We start from the raw sequence: 20,390 nt of genomic DNA, 5'->3' as shown, positions 1-20,390 counted from the left end.
TTTAACGAGTAAATAGGTTTAATTAATAGCTGTTGGGTATTTATATAAATGAAATAGAAATTATTTCATACTTTTTAGTGCATTTCGAAATCGGTTGTATTTTTTGTTAAAAATTATTTTATTTTAGTTAATTATTCTATATAAAATAAGGTACAGTCTCAGTTCCACGTATAAAAATTTGATAATTTTGTTAAAATACAATGAATACGCTAAGATGAATAGTAAAACAGCAAGTCTTTTGTGCGTGTATTTTTTAATAAAAATTATTTTAGTTACTTTAGTTGTTGGAAAAAATGAAGAAGATGAAGAAGAAGAATAAGAAAGAAAAACGAAAAGAAAGGTTTATGATTTGCAACATCCGTTCTTCTCTCGAATCATAGGTTTGTTTCGCAGTCTGACGGAATCTCGCATTCCCCCGTCGATTTTAGTTTTAAGAACATTTTCTACTAAATACCGCATCGCTACATCTATAACAAATTGAAAATAAAAAGTTGTATACATTGTAAATTCTGTAAAACTTAGAGTAGGAAAAGATTTTGTATCTTGAATTGTAGGTAACTTTCTAAAATTCGAAGGTTTCAAAATTGTAATACCTACCAACATTTGTATTTTCTTTAGCAGAAGTTATATACCAAGCACCGATATTATTCTCTTTACAAAATCTAGCTATTTGTTCAGTCGGAACTACAGGACAAGGTATATCACATTTGTTTGCCAAAAGAACCACAGGTATATTAGAACCATCTGGAAGTGTAACTTTTTCTCGGAGATCGTACAACCATTTTTTAATCGATTGAAAGGTTGCTATCCGTGAAATGTCGAAAACCAAAGCAGCAGCCACTCTGAAAATTATATAGAAAGCTATTAATTGACAAGAATAGAAATGCTATATTTATTAAATATGTAAGTACTCACGCGTATTTATAATAAACCCTTGTCATATATCCGAATCTCTCATGACCAGCTACATCCCTAAATTATCAGTTCAAAGTAATTTATTATACTATCCAAATACATACGTACTAGCAGGGTGCCGAAAGTGTTCGTTCGGGACTGAGATCAAGCCCAGTTTTTGTAGTTAAGGGTGCCGTCCCTGAGCCAGTGTTTTTCCTTTATAATTTAAAAACAAAGCTTCAAACAACATTTTCGCAAAGAAAAATGTTGTTCAGTATCACCCCAGCTACCACCCCCTTAAAGCAGGCCTGTCCAAGTAGGGGAATTCACTCCTGGAACACATGTTTTGGGTCTCTTTCCAACGCTGCTTCTTCAAGTAAAATGGGACGGTTCCGACTACCATCTCTCCGAGGAGACAATACCGCCGCTGGGAAAGACGGAGAGATGGTAGACGGAACGGTCCCATCTTACTTTAAGCAGCAGCGTTGGAAGGGGACCCAAAACATGTGTTCCAGGAGTGGATTCCCCTACTTGGACAGGTCTGCCTTAAAGGACTAACACTCTTTCTGGGACACCCTGTATACCTAAGTATCGTAAAAATTATTTTTCCATAATATACATGTACCATAATTGTAGATTGATTTTAGTATGCGGATCCCAATCGAGCGTTTTTATCGCAAAATCCGCTCCTATGGTAATTTTGTAATTCGACGTAAATTTTCCTGTAAACAAAGAAGAAAAAAAAAATTTACTCGTTTAATCACAATTCACGGTATTATTGACACAAAACGATTGCGATAATTAAAAAAAAATTTTTCTTTTCTCTTTTAATTTAATTACAAAGTTTCATTTACAAAGATAACGTGTTTTCTTTTACGTCAAGAGTGATTCGTTTGAAAGAGATTAATCAAATCAGATCAGGAATAAAAATAGAGGAGCGATTATTTCTGTTCGTTAATTACTACAGGTGTAGATGATACTGAAAATGAATCAAGCAACTTTTATACTTATTACGTGTCTTTCTTATTAAAACATTCTTCTATCGAGCAAATTTCAATTTTCAAATGTTAATTCAATGATCTTTGAAAAAATACTAGTACCTTCTGTATATCTTCTAACTAGCGCAGTTTTCCCTGAAAATAGTAAACAGAGAATTATTATTATTATGCAAAGTCAACTTTCGACAAGTTGGATGACAAACAGATGTACAATACTCAATTGTAAAAATAAAAAGCCGGTGAAACGATTAATGGTGAGCTACTATACAGGGTATCCAACGACTACGTCAACAACCGAAGAAGGATGATTAACAAGGTGATTCTAAACAACTTTTTCCTTTGCCAAAATGTTGATTAAGGCTTCGTTTTCGAGTTATTAACAAAATGACACTGGCCAATCAGAGCGAGCGTTTAGCGAGGGCCGAACTACGAGTGTTGAGTTTGCTCTGCGTTCAAGCCGTTCGGTCCGCGCTAAAGGCACGCTCTGATTGGCCAGTGTTTTTTGATAATAACTCGAAAACGAAGCCTTAATCAACATTTTGGTAAAGGAAAAAGTTGTTTAGAATCACCTTGTCAATCATCCCTCTTCGGGTATTGATGTAGTCGTTTTTCTCGTCCCCCGGAAAATTCGCGTTTTTGAAATATAGATCGTCAAAGTCTGAAAAAGCTACTGTTAGGCGCGCATGCGCCGCATAGTACCGACGCAACCCTTTCCAAAGACATTACGTACTGTTGGGGGCATGCGCGCGCAGCTAAAACGTGCGATCCATAGACTTTCTACAGGAAATGGAAACCCCTATAACTTTTCACTCCGGCCACTTAGCCGCACAAACGCAACGGTTTTGAATTAGTTTCGGTAAGACCTTTCTAACGACGCACAGTGGGGTATTTACCTCTCAAACGCGGTAAAAAGTCATTTTTAGAAAATTATCTCTAAAGTCAAAAAGTACTATGAAAATAGTTAATTGAATATTTGGCCCACTATGTAGTATACTTGTTTTTCACATTTATTAATTTTCAACGTGGGTACAGAGGTTTAAAGAAGGCAACTCCGAAATTCTTAAAAACTACAACTATTATTTATGCTTTTAATTGTAACTCAATTTAATTAATCTATGATGGGTTTAAACGTGCCAGGTATATATTTTAATTGTATCAAATTTCATTTTATTATCATTAATATTTTTGGAATTATACCGTATTGAATATTTTCCATCTTTATTGTTTATTTTAAAAAAAGTCCCGTGGAATCCCGCGTTCTGTTTGGTATTATTTGAAAGAGCAAAGTTTGGATGAAATTTAGCAATGTTATGACAGTGTGAAGATTGAGCAAATTTTAAAGTAGTTTTTACCGCGTTTGAGAGGCAAATACCCCACTGTGCAACGTGTATCTCTAACCTCAGTAGTTCTCGAGTTGAAAAGTGACACGGACAGACGTCTTTGCACTTTATACATATATGTATTTAGATACTTATGTACGTGAAAACGATTCACACGATATTGAATATAGATCTATATTAACAGGTCGAAAGAGAGTTGAATTTCACGTAGTTGACGATGACGAATGTTTTGAATAGGAAATTTTATTTAAAACAGCCTGGACGCACCCACGCCATAGTCACCGATAACGAGGAACTTGAAGAGAAGCTCCTTGTGACCAAATTTCGACAATAGAACGTCCGAGTCTCTCCTCGGTTTTCTTGAATTCATTCTTCCTCTTCTTCTTATTTCTTCAAGAGTTATTTAACGTTTGTATATTGTATAGCAACTGCCGCTTTACCGCTACTTGTTGTTCGTTGGTAAACTGTCAGTGTAAACCGGGACAAAAGGCTCGACCTCTGAGGTCGACTTGTGACTCGTGTCACCTCCTCTTATTCCCCCTCGGTTCCCCATATATCACTCTCTTGCTATCTTTCCTCCAATATTCGTGGTAAACACTGGGTCAAATATGGCCAAATCGTCTTACTTGAAACTTTCCCTTCTTCCACTTTATTCTTACTTTTGTTGAGTAGATTTTCATCTGGATTCGATACTTGGGCTATTGATTATCGACAGATACGATTTCTTCTAAGTTTGGAACGTTACAACGTTATATTTGTACATATACGTTAGTGACGTTTAATCTGCCTCTGGCACACAAGTGTTGTTCGTGTACGTAATTAATCCATCGCACCGGTTTCACGTATACACATAGTACGTTAATTTATTCAAAGTGTTTTTCACTACTTTTCTTACATTTGGTTGCCTTAAAAATTTCAAACTTAATTGAACGATTGACGATAACACAATGATAACATAAGAAAAAGGAGATAGGAGGGGTTTGTGTGCGTGGAATGTATAAAAAATAAAGATGAGGTTGTATATTTTAATATACATACAATAGTTATCATATAGGTAATATATGTATATATTTATAAATCGTCTGTTGATGTAAAGTAATACATAGATTATTATATTTCTGTTCAAAATGTACTTTATTTCTTGGAAAACTAAGAAATTACTTGTTCGTCTGACGATTTGTCGATTTAGGACCGCGTCGCAATTTCATATTTTAATCAACTTAGGGAAAATAAATCGATCAAAATTTTTATTTTTATATTGATCATAAAATAATTTTTACGATATTTGAATAGAATTTAATCTATTTTAATAATATTGACGTGTCGCCAGTAACTAAAAAGTTAACTAAAAAAGTTGATTTATAGTTTGCGAGTTTCATATTTAATAAGCCGATATTTACAAAAGTGTAAAATGTAAAATAAGATTTAAAACACTCTTGACGCTCTTTATTAACGATAAGAGATCATTAAAATGACAACCATGTCTTTGGATTATGAATCGTTATCGTATCAATTTCTTCTTGAGTAAAACCTTTTAGTATCATTTTTGGTAAAACGTTATTTAATATGTGAGAAAATCCATGACCACCAAATTTTATCTAAAAAAAGAAGAATGGTGAAACCTGTTTAATTAGAATACACTATGTATACATATGTTACGGTAAATGTGATTAATCCGGTGATTATGTATAATTGCCGGTTATTATATATAATTATCACTAAATTTGGTAAATGTGATAAACTGTTGAATATTTATCAAATTAACCGACGAGTTTATATAATTCCCAACTTGTAATGGCGAATGTGATAAAAGTCCATAACTTTAAGAAATTTCACCCAGTTAGTGCAGCTACTACGATTTGTAAAAATTAAGGTGCAAGTGTCCATTAAAACTCAATTAAAAGTGAATATTATTGATGTATTAGGGTAGGTTAAATAATATATTTAAATCCGGTTATTATTTAAACAACACTATTATTTTAGAAAAGCGTTGTCGGTCGCTTCGCGGTCGTATGTATATAATAATAATTAATAATAATAATAATAATAATAATAATAATAATAAGTTTAATATTTTATCTCCTACTGAACCCGAGGCGATTGAAGGTGGGTACGTTAATCTAAATATTTACCAACGATAATAATTACTATAACATTTATTCATTTATATTTTCTGTTAAAGGATACATAATAAACATTATTTCGAAAAATCATCCATGTGATTTAAAATAATCATTTATTGAATTTTTAATTGTAAATTGTAAAATATTGTTATTCACAGCCTCTCGCGCCATAGTGTCCAACAAAAAACTATCCTTCTGACTAATAACTACTCAAAATACTGCACTCCCGAGTTGGGAATTATATAAACTCGCCGATTAATTTGATAAATATTCAATAATTTATCATATTTACCAAATTTAGTGGTGATTATATATAATAACCGGCAATTATACATAATCACCAGTTTGTTACATTTACCGTAACATATATATACTTATGCATTAGATTTCTTCAATTGAAAATACATACCAATCTGTGCTTAGTATGAATATCCTGACTGAGAAGCACGCGATTTAATTTTCCATCATCCCGAAGAAGTTTTACGCGATCTATACGTTGTGCATCCGATTGCATATCGATCAGTGGATTCAACTGATAAAAGGAACATTCACTTCCAAATAGATCAAACTGACAATAACATTTGGTCGTGTCGGCAAACTCCAAAAGCTGTTGTTCGTCATGAATAGTTCCTATCAATGATACATTTCAAACAATTTTCTTGAATAATAGTTAACTTTAACGAAATAATAGCCGCTCTGCGTCGGGTCTATTTCTTGAAATAAAGTTAATTTTCGCTCTTCTCTTGATTTTTTCCCGAAAAAATCAGATAAAGGCTATAATATATCCGACGCGTTCGGGAAGACTCATCGAATCGTGACGAAACTTGGTATGGTGATAGACCTTGACCTCCACAGTAACCATCTTGAATATTATTCGGTGCACGCTTTTGGTTTCCGAGATATGAGGTTCGAAAGTTGGGTTTTGGACTTAGTCAAAATTCGATTTCATGGGAAATCTAGCACGACACCATGTATATCGGGTCTTGTTGCCATAGCGACTCTTCGGAGGAGATCACTGCGAACTTTTGAATCAAGAGAAGAGCGTTTTTTTCCTATCGGAAATGTAACTGGTTATCTACTTTTTACTTGACGCCCCCCTCTGATTGATTTCCTTTCAGAGGAAGAATATCTTTTGAAATCGCTCAATGAAACGTACGATCTAAATGAGAGAGAATCGCTTTACTGCCATCACCGCCTGCTTCTTGATAAAGCCTCATTATTTCGTAGGGTGCCGCACAATTTCTTCCAGGATGAAAACTCACGGGACATTTTAATTGCGCTTCAAGTTCTCCTGTTGCTTCGATTGCTCTTTTCTCAAACTCTGTTCGAAGAAATAACCGAAAAATAAAACAAAATTACAGAAACATTTTCATGTTTCACCAAAAATAAGTGCTATACGATGAAACGAAACAAAAGTTAACCTTCGATCGGCCAAGTACTTCCAACTTCTCCGATAAATCCTGTTTTCACGTCGGGACATTGTTCGCAACCAACGGTCATCTCTTTCAACATTATATTGTACATTTCTTCTTTGGATAAATTCAGATCACTTGCACTTTGAGTGGCAGCAACGTAATAGCCTTTCGTTTGTCAATAATAAAGAAAAAAAGGAATAGAATAAGAAAGAAACGAATCGAATGTATTATTGACATGTTTCTGATCATTTTACTTTACATTATTATGCTTAATAAAAAAATAAAAGACTGACTTTCACAAATGAAAATATACCTGTTCCAGCAATCACGTTAACTCCACTTTCTTTGCTAACTCTTTTCATCATTGGAATATCACGATTCAAACCGTAATTGCTATTTTCTACGATGCTACCACCGCCAAATTCGCGATATAACTTCACATCTTCCAAAATAGCATCAATTGTATCCGTATCGTTAAACGTTAAATTATACAAACTACTGTAACTGTAAATAACAATTACCTTTATCATTCCTACATACAGGGTGTTAAAAAATACCCTGAAGACCTCTACACCGCTGGATAGATCATGAAAAATCGAAGTGAAAAGTTCTGTAGCATTTTTCGATGGGCTCAATAGTTTAGTCATAATTCGCTGTTGAAAATTGAAAAATTGACCAATCAGCGCGCAGTTTGAGTGGCAAGACCCGCGGAGTAGGAGACCGCGTCGACGAGCTGCGCCGCTGAGCGTCGCGCTTACGCATGCGCCGAGAGCAAATAATTTGTCTGTTTGCTTGCTTAATCTTTTTTTTTTCGTTTATGGAAGAGGAAATACATTTACGTACGCGCGGTTGACCCCCTGTCGCACTATTCGGCTAAGGGAGGACTCATACCACCCAGAAGGGATGATACACTACCCACTAAAACCTCTCCCCTTAGTGTGAGCCGCCGGCACCTTTCACCGCTTCAGGTACCCCAGGACGCCACGCAAGCGTGAGGGATTACGCATCCACGTCGTTGTACCTCCGATCGAGCGGTTAGGACATTTTCAACCTGCACAGGCTGCGCACAGGACTTTTTCCTCGGCCACGGTCAGGCACGGGACATCTCATTTCCACGATGACCGGGCCATGTTTTCATCCACCTGGTAGGTTGCTATTATCCCTGATGTCACCACTGCCACCTGTCCTATTCAAGGATAGGCTTTTTCTTCGACACGGTCAGGCACGGGAGATCTCATTTCCACGGTAACCGAGCCGTGTCCTTGTCCACTTGGTGGGTTGTTTGTTTGTTTAATCTATTAGTGGGTCATACCCAGTTGTTTCAATTTATTAAACGGTTTGATAAATTGTACACGTACAATTTTCGGCTGTATCCTGTAGTAAATATTGCTATCAAACATATCCAAAAAACCATAAAATTGCTATCTTTACAATAGCAAACAACTCGACTCTCGGCGCTCCCCCTGTGGCTCGGGGGGGCTTAGAATACGGCCACGGTATCCCCTGCCTGTCGTAAGAGGCGACTAAAAGGGGTCACACAAACACATACACACACGAACGCATGCACGAGCACACACACACACACACATCGGCTCAGACAATTAAAAGTATGGAACTGATGATAGATGGAAAATGTACAAAGAAAAAGATAAGGTAATTCAAAAAATGCGCGGGGTTTGGTGCTGGCGGGGCTGCCAGCACATCCCCGAAGGCGCGTGGCCGATAAAGTTCATTGAGCAAAAAGGGGACAGATTAGTCCCCAAAAGCGCCGGCCCTTTAGGGGCGAAACGAAATGGAATGGAATGGACTCTCGGCGCATGCGTAAGCGCGACGCTCAGCGGCGCGGCTCGTCGGCGGCAGAGGCTAGTCTCCTACTCCGCGGATCTTGCCACTCGAGCTGCGCGCTGATTGGTCAATTTTTCAATTTTCAACAACGAAATGTGGCTAAACTACTGATCCCATCGAAAAATGCTACAGAACTTTTCACTTCGATTTTCCGTGATCTATCCAGCGGTGTAAAGGTCTCCAGGGTATTTTTTAACACCCTGTATATCTATACCGCATAGTTGAATCAAACGTTTCGAAATTAATGAATTTATTTAGTTTCTTTTCACGTTCACCCAAAAGTGTATTACTGTTTAAAGAGTTCACTATCATTTTATCGTATCTGAATTGTATAAGTAAAATATAGTAAAAAACAAATATATTGAATTTCTTCTACTTACGGATATTGTTTCAAAATTCCAACATTTCGAAGCTCGATTTTATCATTAAGAAATCGTTTTAAATGATTAGGCGGTTCAACATAGAAAGAGGTAAAAGACAAGGCCAGATGCTCGTGCGTAAGCGTTCTACCAAGCTTATTTGCATCTTTTTCACCAAGCACTAAGCAAAATAATAAGAAATATTAAATATCTACAATTATTCAAAGAACGAAAGTTTCAATACTATTGGAAAATACAATGATGCTCGTACAATGTTTAAACAAAAATTAACTCTTTATTATTTGTTAAATAATGTTCCCAATTGCTATGTGTACACAATTACGATATTACAATATTACATTTTAATTAAATGGAGAAAAATTATATGTAACTATTCATTTACAGAATTAAATACTTACCAGTTTGTACACAATTAGTTACACGTTCCATATTTCACAGGCGTACGTTCAATTTCACTTAATATTTCAAAAAAGAACTATAAGATATATTGACACTTGATATCCTTGATAAAAACACTCCTGTTACTCTTCATATAATCTCGTGCAACCTAGACTTCCTTTAATTAAGGGCACGCCCAGAAGAACAAATATTCCCTTTTTTATTTCTTTATATTCTTTATCTTAAGACAGGAGATTTTACATTAGTCTCTTTTATGGTTGAAAAGAAATTGAGAAGCCTATGTTGCACTGAAGTATACGATTAAAAGCATTAAATTTAATATATCTATTACGCTTATTAATCAGTATGTATGATCAAAATTTATAAGAAAGAAATGAACATCAAAGTGAAAAATCTAGAGGGAAATAAATACATTTCTTTTCCTAATTACTACAATTCACACAGAAATGTCGCAAAACGTCCACCTTTTACTTCCATCGAGCAAACACTGACTTAAATAGCATCCATGATAACGACAGTTACATAACAAAAATATGAATACACATCGTGCTAATGATATTTGAACAAGTTATGAAATATTAAACTTACATGGCTCAAATAAATAACATTAAACTAAAAAAGAAGAAAGAAAACAAGGATGTAAAATGAAAGAAAGAAAAAGCGTATCTTTACTTAAACCCATATAATTATTCAATTCTTTGGAAAAAATTATTAAAAGTCTACTTATCAGCCTTATTAAATACACATTTCTCTGATTAAATACCTCTGACCAGACTTTCTGTAAGACAAAAAACAAAATTCTGATCTCTCTACTTACAGAAATCTTAAAAGAAAATACAGCTCGTTTTCAGTTCTTCAAATATCAATAAATTATCATTTATAGTTTAAATTAAATTTAAATTATTCGAAATTTCATAGCAGGTGTAAAACCAAAGAACGTGTTAAGAACTCATAAGGAAATCAATCCTTATAAACAATATATAAAGTTTGAACAGTTAAAATACGCTTTAATTAAAGAAAAAATATATACCGTATATATATTATACACACATAAAATTTTAAATCAGCCATTTCGTCTCTGTTCTTTTCATCATCTTTTTCTTTCCTTTCTTATGCAATATAAAATGCTACCTTCCCGATAAAACAATTTCTTGCAACGTTATCATTCTACCAAGAGAATAATATAAGTCTAAGTATAAATTCTGGTAACACGTTAACGCATTTAGTATTTTCATGAACATTGTGCAACGATACAGAGATTTTTGGTCGCATGCAGTACGAAATAATTCGATGAACAATGGGGTCTCAAATAAAGTCTATAGCAGAAATTTATTGAATCGCCCAAACGAAAAAGTAGATATATTATAAAGAAGGAAAGAAAGAAAACATTTGAATGATTATCAGAAAAAAGATTGTCAAACTATGTGATAAGAGAGGAGATAATGTTGGACAATGTAAAGTTAAATTAATAGAAATAATTGATCAATTATTATACAGCGAATTCATAATTGTAGAATACATTTATTTAGAACAATAGCAGGGTTTCATCGATAAAGATATGCGATAGACTTTTGAGACACTTTGCTCAACAGTTTCGAATATGAATTAATTTTTTCCACTCGTCCATGGTATGTTTTTTCCCAGTGAGATAACGCGTACAATTTTTATATGATATCAGTTCCGATCAAGATTGACCCATCAATGAGTGTATACTTCATGACGAGAATTGCACGATCGTCCAATGGCCATCCACATGGCCAAAAATAGTTTTCGTAATCACTAAATCAACAACGGTAATTAGATGGATAATAGTACTGATAGCACTAATGATAATAACATTGATAATACAATAATAATAATAATATTAATAATAATTTACATTTACACTTTCTTCTTACTTATTTCACTTAATTAATTAATTATATTTCCTATCTACTTACGACATGCTTATGTGTTTACACTCATTCATACAATACAGTCTGTACTGAACCGTAAATCCTTAACGAAAGTGTGACTAAACACTATTATTTATGTATGTATGTGTATGGATGTATGTATATATATATATATAAAAAAATAAGATAAATAATCATAAAAAAATATACAGAGAAACGCGTAATGTACAAATCGATGAAACGGATGTTTCGCGGAATTTCTCTTTCTTTTAGAGAACACCGATCGTTTTGAAAGTATTTCCCTCTTTTCTTTTCTTTTTAAAAAAGAGTAATTCAGAAAAACGTGAAAAAAATAGAGTTCTAAATTTTTCAAAGGATGCAACTATGAGATTAAGAAAGATACGAATATCAAAAAAAGTCTAACGAGAAAGCGGTAATTCAAATGAAATTGTCGAGTGCACGCGAAAAGTATGAATCGAAGAAGTGGATCAAACCGATCAATACGAATAGCAACGCGCAATAATGCTTCATTTTATAGCAATTTTGCACACAGTTGGATATCTTCATAAACTATCGTCGCTATCGTCGGCATGAGCTTCCACTGATGCATTTGCGGCCAAGCCAGCGGCACTTCCTTCTCTATTAGTTTCAATCTCTTGTTCCATTGAATTATTTTGCAACTGTTGTTCGTCTATATGCGCATAATGAAAACCGTTGTGAACAATCACTGATAGATATTTCAACGAAAAGTTTCGTTTACAGAAAATTACCTGATTGAGGAGTCGGAGATTCTTCGTCACCTTGACCCGGACTCGATATAGCTTCTTTAATTTGACTGTTAACACCTTTTGGGTCCAGATCTGTCGCCCAACTAAAATACATTAACGCAAGATGCGTATTACCCAACTTTTTATGTACCTGTAAGAGAAACACGCGTAAGTAAAAGATAAAAAATAAGAAATTTAGAAATAATAAAATAAAATCATCAAGACGTTTACCTTTCCTATCGAATAATAGACTAGAGACTCTTTGGGTACAATATTTTTTAATTCTTCAAATTCCCTAAGCGCTTCGGTGTGCCGACCAATTGAAAAGTTTATAGTCGCACGATGAAATTTGCATAAAGTATTGTCGGGATCGTTTGCAATTGCGGTATTCAAAGTCTTTAAAGCTTGGTCAGTTTTCTTTAATGCATGTTGTACAACACCTATGTGGCACATTATCGCTGAATTTTGTGGATTTATTTGTAATGCACGTTTAAAATGCAATTCTGCCAAACTGTATTGTTCCTGTTTCGAGAATATTGTTCCCAATCCAAACCTAAAGCAAATATCGTAGAATATTTTACGATTATCTTAAATACCAAATGACTTTTCTCTAATTAGTGAATGATTTACCATGCATTGTAATGCCTAGGATCGAGCCTAATGGCATTGCGAAACGCAGTAATGGCCTTATCCAATTCTTCTGTCATCACATATTCATGGCCAAGTAGCGTATAGGCATACGGGAAGTTTGGATCTACCTAAACGTTTAAAACACACAATTTTCATCTGAAATATAACTGAAAAACAAAACTAGAATTTCTATCCATCTTAAAAGTATACATACCTGAATAGCTCTTTGGAAGAATTTAATTGCTGTCTCGTGTTCTGTTTGTGCAGAAAATAAATTTCCCGTTGAACACCAAGCAGCCGGTGAATTACGATCCTCGGAAACAAGTTCTTGTGCAAGAGTGGATAATTGCACTTCAGCATGTAAATGCCACAAAACAGTGCTATAAATTTCCATAAGTTCAGTCCTTTGAGGTTCCAAATGTCTCACTTCAGAAAAATAACTGTTGAAAAAAATATCAGGCTATAAATTCGTACCAACCAATTTTATAGGGTTCTATACATATTATATTAGTAGGACATTTATGTACCTAGCAGCTTTCTTATAATCTACCATTTCAAAGTGTGCACGAGCTAACATGGAAAGTACCCAGCCTGTGTTATAATGTTGTGCTGGAAGAACACTTAGTATCTCGACAGCTTGGGTACAATTAAATTGACTCAAGTGTTGATACGCCATTCCTAACTCACGTAACAGTGACATTAAACCTTCTAAAAAAAAAAAAAAATACACAAGATATTATAAAGAAGAATTTATCTCTTTATTCCAAAATAAAGTTAAGTTAACAACTTACCAGCACATTGTTTTTGAAGCGTTACCGCACAAATATTAGCATTGCTTTGATTATTTAAAGCATTTACACTAGCTACAGCCTTTTCTGATGTAATAGTTTCACTTTTCTCTTTCTCGTTTCGATTTCTCTCATTTAATTCGTTAAAATTAGTTTTGTTTAAATTAGTTTTCGAAAGTCTGGCTTTCGTCTTCCGAGATGGAGACTTAGGAGTGGCAAATTTATTTCTGTTTGGAGATTTATTATTTTCCTAAAATAACGAAACAATACATTTGGCAGACTAATACCTGTATAATCAAAAATTAAATGTTTATGAAATATAAAATTGAAAAACAATTAACTACCTTAACCGAGTAGCTATGGCTGAAGAGTCGGGATGAACGTCTGACGTTAGTACCTTGTAGTGTTGGTGGTGTCGGTGTTGGGGTAGTAGGCGTTACTGTTACAATATTCGCGCTGTTACTGGTATTTCCAGATTGTGAAAATACTGGTTTTCCTTGTTGCAAAGGTGTATCTTTCCTTGACATTAATTGCTATAAATTAAACAAATTACGCTGTATACTGTACGATACGTATACATATTTAAAAATATTATCATTACTACTCAAATCTTACCCCAACATGAGCCCTTAAACTACTAACACGTTTCGCTAAACTTTTCTGATCGTTAGCTTCTGTAAGAGTCGTATGCGAAGGTAAAACTGTTGGTTCAGGTGTATTGCTTTCCAGTGGTAAGATACCAAAACTCGGAGTAAGAGGACTCATCGTGTTACTAAACATACTACGGTATCGTGGAAGTTTAGCCCTTGGTGATATCGAAGAGCAATTACTATAATGTAAACTTTGGGGACTTTCATCTATGGAAGAATATAACCGTATACCAGAACCTATGCCATTTATTATAGTCGATGCTGTTGTCATTTGTCCAGGAGTTCTGTAAAATATTATTATAACAACAACAACAACAACATGATATATAAACCTAATTACATATAAACTTGTTATAATATACTTACACATTAATGCCATTTATCGTAGGTGTGCCATTCGAATTATTAATAGGTAGAATGAGATCAGATTCGGTCGCGTAATTAGGAGTAGGTGTACTACCATGGCACATGGCAAAATTGTCTAACTTATCTAACTGAAAAACTTTAGCAGGATCTACCACTTCGCCGACGTTGCATAATTCTTCAAACGAATGCCAAAGAAATGGATTTAACTTTAAAGCCAATTTATGGGCATCATTTCCCTTTGAGGTACGCATCATTTTATAATAAATTTTTGCTATAATCTGAAGAGAAAAACAAGCATGTTCGCCGAACTGAGTGGAAATTTCCTCTAAATTTTTCAACTGTTTATAATATCCCCCTATTATGGCTGCTTCCGCCTCTGCATATCTACAAATTTTAACATCAAATTATGTACATAATTAAACATACAAAACAATTTCATACTTACTTTTCTAAATCGTAACAACATTTCGCTAACAGAAATCTGCACTGCGCAGAGCTTGGAGCTTTTTTAGAAAGTAACGCATAAGCTTGCCTAATTCGACCTGATCGATAATAACAAGTCGCCAAAAGGAATAAAGTTTCTTCTGTATCAACTGTAAAATATTTCAAATGATCTTATAACTATGATTAAAGGATATGAAGGTAAATTAAAAAATCATAATTAGAAAAAATTCAAACTTGCCTTCTGCACATAATCTTTCTGCTAAAAATATTGCATCTGGATAAGCATAATGATTTAAACAATGCCATATGGCTGCCTGTAATTATATATGTACAAATATATATTATAGCATATTAAAAAATACATAATAAAATGACTCAGTTATAAAAACGTTTAATCACGTTTTTATAAACAAGAATATATATATATATATATACACACAGCACGTACACATAGTATTTGTGTAATTATCCGTCCAAACAGCAACTTATTAAACATTGTTAAAATTTAATAAAATAAGAAAGATTATAAATGTTACTTATATCTATTTAGTTATAACTCCTTCCATTTACCGTCCATTTCGCAAAAGCAAACAACCCTAAATAAGTTCACCCTCGAATAAATGTATTTAATGTAATATTGGATAAAACTTCGGTAAACTGATAAAATGAATGAAGCATCATAAATTATTGTAGAAAATTGGAAATCAATTTTCCGTTAAAGAAGAAACAAATGTATAAACGAGTTCGATTTCTCATGTCAGTATCAATAAGTGTGGATGCGCCCGGACAGAAAATTGCACGTCACTGGCAGTCCCTTTTCGTACTTCATTTACTTTACCTGCACTGGCTCCTGTACAATCATCCTTCACACTGCAAGCTTGGTCATATAAGAAAAATCTCGAACGTTTTAAGAAAATTTAACGTAGAAAATCCAAAGTCGAATGACTGCTGTGTATAAAAATTGCTTAGGAGTCCATCTTGCTCTGATTCTTTTGAAGTGAATGACTAACTTCAGAACGGAGGTTTACCAACATCGTGGAAACGTCAATTTAACGCGTCAATTTTATGCGTGAAATTGATAAAATTATCTTTTATACGTATACAATTATTTATATTTTTGCTACAAATAGAAGGTTTAATATTTTATTAAAATTTTGTAAGCTTATAAAAGTTCAAGTTTATTGTCTGTCTATTTACATAAACGTTTTTCATTCATATTATATACACTTTTATTTTGAAAAGAATAAAATTCAGTATGTATGTATTTATGTATGTACATACACGATTATTTAAATAGTAATTGCAAATTTATTTAGCAATTTTGCAAGATCTATAACTTTAGAAATTCAAATATATGTATACCGCAATTCACCAGAGTCCATAACTGCGACGCGCAGGTTGGAAAATGGTGGGGGAACGCAGCGAGCTCTTTGCTAATCGCTTTCCACTTCGTTTGGGAGTATCGCCAATCAGGGCGAAGATGCGTACTGGAGATGCGCGAAGAACGAAAACTGGTCTTTTCGCAGTTATGGACTCTGGTGAACTGCGGTATATGTATGTATGTAGGTACAACAGTTTACTGTTTGGTTGGTAACATGCAAAGACTAAGTAAGTAAAATTCTACCGGCAAGGTATGTGTAATGACAAATTAAATTATAAATTTTTTGATAATTGTGTATAAATGTTTAACGATGAAAATATACATTCCATCGAATATTTGACAAGTATTATCAATATAAAAATTACATATCAAATAGTGATCAAATAATATACGAGGTATCAATTATACAAAGTACTAAAAACAGTACTTTATATGTATAAAATGTATTATCAGTATCAATTGATAAAATGTATTATCAGTATCTTAAAAGAAGAGACTGAACTACTAATAAAAATATGAGTAAAATAAAATATATTTTAACAGTTAATTTATAAACTATATATGTAAGTGTTTATTCATATTTGTAAGTAATGTAAAAACCTACGAAAACGTAATATAAATATGTATATATACTGTTATTTTGCAGATTTTTATAAATAACAAAACATAAATTATGTGATTCTATTTTGCAAGGATGTATTGTTTATTACGTTCTTGTTTTCAAACGTGCGTTCGATTAATAAGAAAAATCAGATTAAAATATATCTGCATTTGTATCGGTTTTATCGCGCTGCTTGATTTTTTTGGTGTATTCACACATATTTTTGAAATCACGTACGATTCAAATTTTGTTTATCCATACGAAGGCGATGTACACGAATTCGTAAATGCATTAAGACATAACGAAAAACCCGTCGTCGATCCTATAAACGATTATAATTATACATTCTTGATTGATAACCAACAAAAATGCCTAGATCCGCCTTACAATACTTTTCGTGTTGTATACATAGTGAAATCTGCAATGGAAAATTTTGAAAGGAGATTGGCAATCAGAAGCTCTTGGGGTTTCGAGAAAAGATTCTTCGATGTACCATCAAGAACAATTTTTATGCTGGGCATGCATCCCCATGATGATGAGGTTCAAGCAAAGGTAAAAATTGAGGCTGCAAAGTATAAAGATATCGTGCAAGCAAACTTTGTAGATACATATTATAACAATACTTCAAAAACTATGATGAGTATTAAATGGCTAATCAAATATTGCTCTAATTCAAAATTCTATATGTTTGTTGACGATGATATATATGTTTCGGTAAAAAATGTTTTAAGATTTATAAGAAATCCAACTAATTATCCAAGTTACTTGAAAGAACCCAAGAAATTTGAAGCTCAAAAAAGAGAAATTAAGGATACCGATAATGAAGAAGGACCGCATGTTAATGATAACATTACAGAAAGAAATATTCGTACATTAAATGAGAAAGAAAATTTGAATGAAAATTTTACTATGGAAGAAATTACTCATGGATCAAAAGAAAAATTTCATAGTAAAATTCTATCCACAGTTATTACTGATTTTACACAAAAATATGAAGATAATAATAATACATTAAGATCTATTTACAATAAAGCTGTAAAAAATGAACTTCTATCGAACAGATTAAAAAGGCAAATTTTTGATTTTGAACTTCCAACAGATGTTAGATTATTTGCAGGATTCGTATTTTTATCTTCACCTCATCGTCATAAATCTTCTAAATGGTATGTTCCTCTTAGTGAGTATCCATACCACTTATGGCCACCATACGTTACAGCAGGAGCATACATATTGTCTAAAGAAGCCCTTTTAGATATGTATTATATTAGTCTTTATACAAAATATTTTAGATTTGATGATATTTATCTAGGCTTAGTTGCCAAAAAGGCAAATATTGAACCTTTTCATTGTGAAGAATTTCATTTTTATAAGAAAGATTATACAAAATTTAATTATAAATATGTAATTACTTCTCATGGATACGGAAATCCAAATGAATTATTAACAGTATGGAATGAGCAGAAAGCGCTTGGTAATGCCTAATTGTTTAATCGTTTTTACGAAATTTTATTTTAATGAACGAAATTTATGTTATACAAGAACAAAATTTAAGCCTTTGTAATTCTGTATTATTTATAAAACAAAATAAGAGAAGAATTTTTATTTTCATTTATCATATATATGTATATTAATTGTTTTTAAATCGTGAATTCAAGTAATGTAATAAATACGAATTATTAAAAAATAATAAACAGGGCGATTAAATGTAACATTGAAAAATTGATTTATTACAAAATACATTTAAAAACAGTTTGTTATTGAAAATGGACTTAAACACATTAGTCAGTCTTTATGTACATAACAAGTTATAATACCAAATATAATTTATTATGGTATTTTTATATAAATAATGCATGATACTGCTAACTGGAACAATCGATCGTAATTATTACTAATGTAAACATTGAATATCTTTATCAACGTATGACAAGAATTATTGTTTCATAAATCTTATTTGTAAGAAAAAATTATTACATCATAAGGTCAATTCTATTATAAAAATACCAGTATTTATAAGTGTACAGATTAAGAAAGAAGAAACTATGTTGGTATGTAAATATGATTCAAAGAATAAGTAGTTTACAAGTAGTGACTTTAAGAAATATTTACAATTTTGTAATTTTAGGATTGTTACTAATTACTTTGTTATTGAATATATAAGTTCAATAAACACTTTTCTTCAATTTATTTATGATATGATCAATATTGTTGTTTATCCATATTTGCTTTAAGTAATGTCTGGTCTAAATTTGTGGCTTCTTTTTTTATCATGTTTAGTAATAACTGTGAACTTTCCAAAATCTGAAATGATATTGAGATTTTTATACATTCATTACATAAAATTACAGGAATAGAATTGTATCGTAGTAATGATGTAAATAATAAATTAATATTTACAAGAAACGTTAGTTATAAATCGATATACCTTGATATAAGCTGTTTCTGTATCAGCAATGGTTCTGTCATATTCATTTCTAACAGCTATTCTTTTAGTTAGGCTATCATTTAAACGTGTCAATTTATATGATAATTTTTCTATTTCTGTTTGCAAACTATTTTTTTCATCTTCTTGAGCCTCAATCTGAGTTTGTAATTCCATACGTCTTAATTTCATTTCTTCTAAACCTGAAATGATAATACTGTATAATTAATCTTGCAAATAGATAACCTACAAATAAATTCATTAACAAAACAAGAAAGAATAGAATAGAAAACACTTAACGATTAAAATTTACTTTCTTATTATTATTTAGTATGAAATAATTAACAATTAACCAATATCTTTTGTAAAGTTCTATAAATTATAGGTTAGATACAAATTATTTACACTTTACAAGTTCTTGATTGTACGCTTGTAAAGCCGCACCGTGTTGAGACATTTCAAACCCTCCATACACAAACAATAGAATCACAGTATTTTCGTAACAATAAAAAAAATATTTTTTCGATATTGGAATGATTCACTTAAAATTTAATTTAAATCATTGTTACAGCTACACTCAAACCTAAACAAACGGTTCAGTTTTGGCGCGAGATTCAGAAAAACTTTTTTCTTTTGACGCATGCGCAATCGTTGATATAAAATTATAATTTAAAAATTCATAGTGAAAAATACTACTAATAAAAATATTTAGATATTTAGGTACATTACTTGGAATATGTACATATAAAGTATTTTAAAGAGAACGAACATCTTAGTAGGTATATTGTCCGAGCTATAATGTATACCCATTTATTATATCCAGATATATGTATTTAAACAATGTTTAATCATCATTTCGTAATATACGAATTTATATTAAAAAAATTGCTTAAGCAAACGATCCAACCAATGTCGTAATATTGTTAATAAAAACTACTTATGTATAAAACAATCATCTAATGAATACATATTTACTTTTATAAATTATTAAGTAATTAATATTTAAAGTACAATTTTTTTCACAACGATAAAATATGTTTCTAGAAACATGT

General features: G+C 32.4%; 5 protein-coding genes across 8 annotated transcripts; 1 reads left to right on the top strand and 4 right to left on the bottom strand.

Annotated features, from left to right (window-relative positions):
• Nucleotides 1-205: 205 nt before the first annotated feature.
• LOC117605777 (ras-related protein Rab-38-like) lies at nt 206-3,655 on the bottom strand. Of its 2 annotated transcripts, none has more exons than XM_034327485.2 (6): nt 3,515-3,655; nt 1,995-2,027; nt 1,520-1,616; nt 916-972; nt 598-842; nt 206-467 (listed from the first exon to the last, which is right to left on the bottom strand). In XM_034327485.2, the coding sequence occupies exons 1-6, from the start codon at nt 3,600-3,602 to the stop codon at nt 343-345; spliced, it is 645 nt and encodes a 214-aa protein (XP_034183376.1). In that variant the 5' UTR covers nt 3,603-3,655; the 3' UTR covers nt 206-342. The 2 variants fall into 2 exon arrangements, with proteins under 2 accessions (XP_034183376.1, XP_034183375.1); XM_034327484.2 differs by having other exon boundaries at nt 3,500-3,635.
• Nucleotides 3,506-9,576, bottom strand: LOC117605774 (phosphotriesterase-related protein). Its single transcript, XM_034327479.2, has 7 exons — nt 9,394-9,576; nt 8,996-9,155; nt 7,084-7,274; nt 6,777-6,935; nt 6,512-6,676; nt 5,765-5,985; nt 3,506-4,830 (listed from the first exon to the last, which is right to left on the bottom strand). Exons 1-7 carry the CDS (start codon nt 9,422-9,424, stop codon nt 4,699-4,701), a joined length of 1,059 nt encoding a protein of 352 aa, XP_034183370.1. The 5' UTR covers nt 9,425-9,576; the 3' UTR covers nt 3,506-4,698.
• Nucleotides 9,577-9,721: 145 nt separating this feature from the next.
• On the bottom strand, nt 9,722-15,944 carry Cdc27 (cell division cycle protein 27). Of its 2 annotated transcripts, none has more exons than XM_034327475.2 (13): nt 15,773-15,944; nt 15,173-15,248; nt 14,936-15,083; nt 14,491-14,874; nt 14,090-14,408; nt 13,819-14,007; nt 13,478-13,724; nt 13,214-13,394; nt 12,901-13,126; nt 12,687-12,814; nt 12,288-12,609; nt 12,060-12,207; nt 9,722-11,980 (listed from the first exon to the last, which is right to left on the bottom strand). In XM_034327475.2, exons 1-13 carry the CDS (start codon nt 15,794-15,796, stop codon nt 11,853-11,855), a joined length of 2,520 nt encoding a protein of 839 aa, XP_034183366.1. In that variant the 5' UTR covers nt 15,797-15,944; the 3' UTR covers nt 9,722-11,852. The 2 variants fall into 2 exon arrangements, with proteins under 2 accessions (XP_034183366.1, XP_034183365.1); XM_034327474.2 differs by lacking the exon at nt 15,773-15,944 and adding an exon at nt 15,383-15,717.
• Nucleotides 15,945-16,516: 572 nt separating this feature from the next.
• On the top strand, nt 16,517-18,691 carry brn (beta-1,3-galactosyltransferase brn). Its single transcript, XM_034327476.2, has 2 exons — nt 16,517-16,878; nt 16,962-18,691. The coding sequence occupies exon 2, from the start codon at nt 17,010-17,012 to the stop codon at nt 18,396-18,398; it is 1,389 nt and encodes a 462-aa protein (XP_034183367.2). The 5' UTR covers nt 16,517-16,878; nt 16,962-17,009; the 3' UTR covers nt 18,399-18,691.
• A 253-nt stretch (nt 18,692-18,944) lies between these two features.
• On the bottom strand, nt 18,945-19,875 carry LOC117605778 (microtubule nucleation factor SSNA1). 2 transcript variants are annotated; one of them, XM_034327486.2, is made up of 3 exons: nt 19,744-19,875; nt 19,342-19,541; nt 18,945-19,217 (listed from the first exon to the last, which is right to left on the bottom strand). In XM_034327486.2, exons 1-3 carry the CDS (start codon nt 19,793-19,795, stop codon nt 19,116-19,118), a joined length of 354 nt encoding a protein of 117 aa, XP_034183377.1. In that variant the 5' UTR covers nt 19,796-19,875; the 3' UTR covers nt 18,945-19,115. The 2 variants fall into 2 exon arrangements, with proteins under 2 accessions (XP_034183377.1, XP_034183378.1); XM_034327487.2 differs by having other exon boundaries at nt 19,639-19,776.
• Between the last annotated feature and the right edge of the window lie 515 nt (nt 19,876-20,390).

Source organism: Osmia lignaria, chromosome 2 (assembly GCF_051020975.1).
Source record: "Osmia lignaria lignaria isolate PbOS001 chromosome 2, iyOsmLign1, whole genome shotgun sequence".
NCBI classification, from domain to species: domain Eukaryota; kingdom Metazoa; phylum Arthropoda; class Insecta; order Hymenoptera; family Megachilidae; genus Osmia; species Osmia lignaria.
This window is presented reverse-complemented; position numbering and strand designations above follow the sequence as displayed.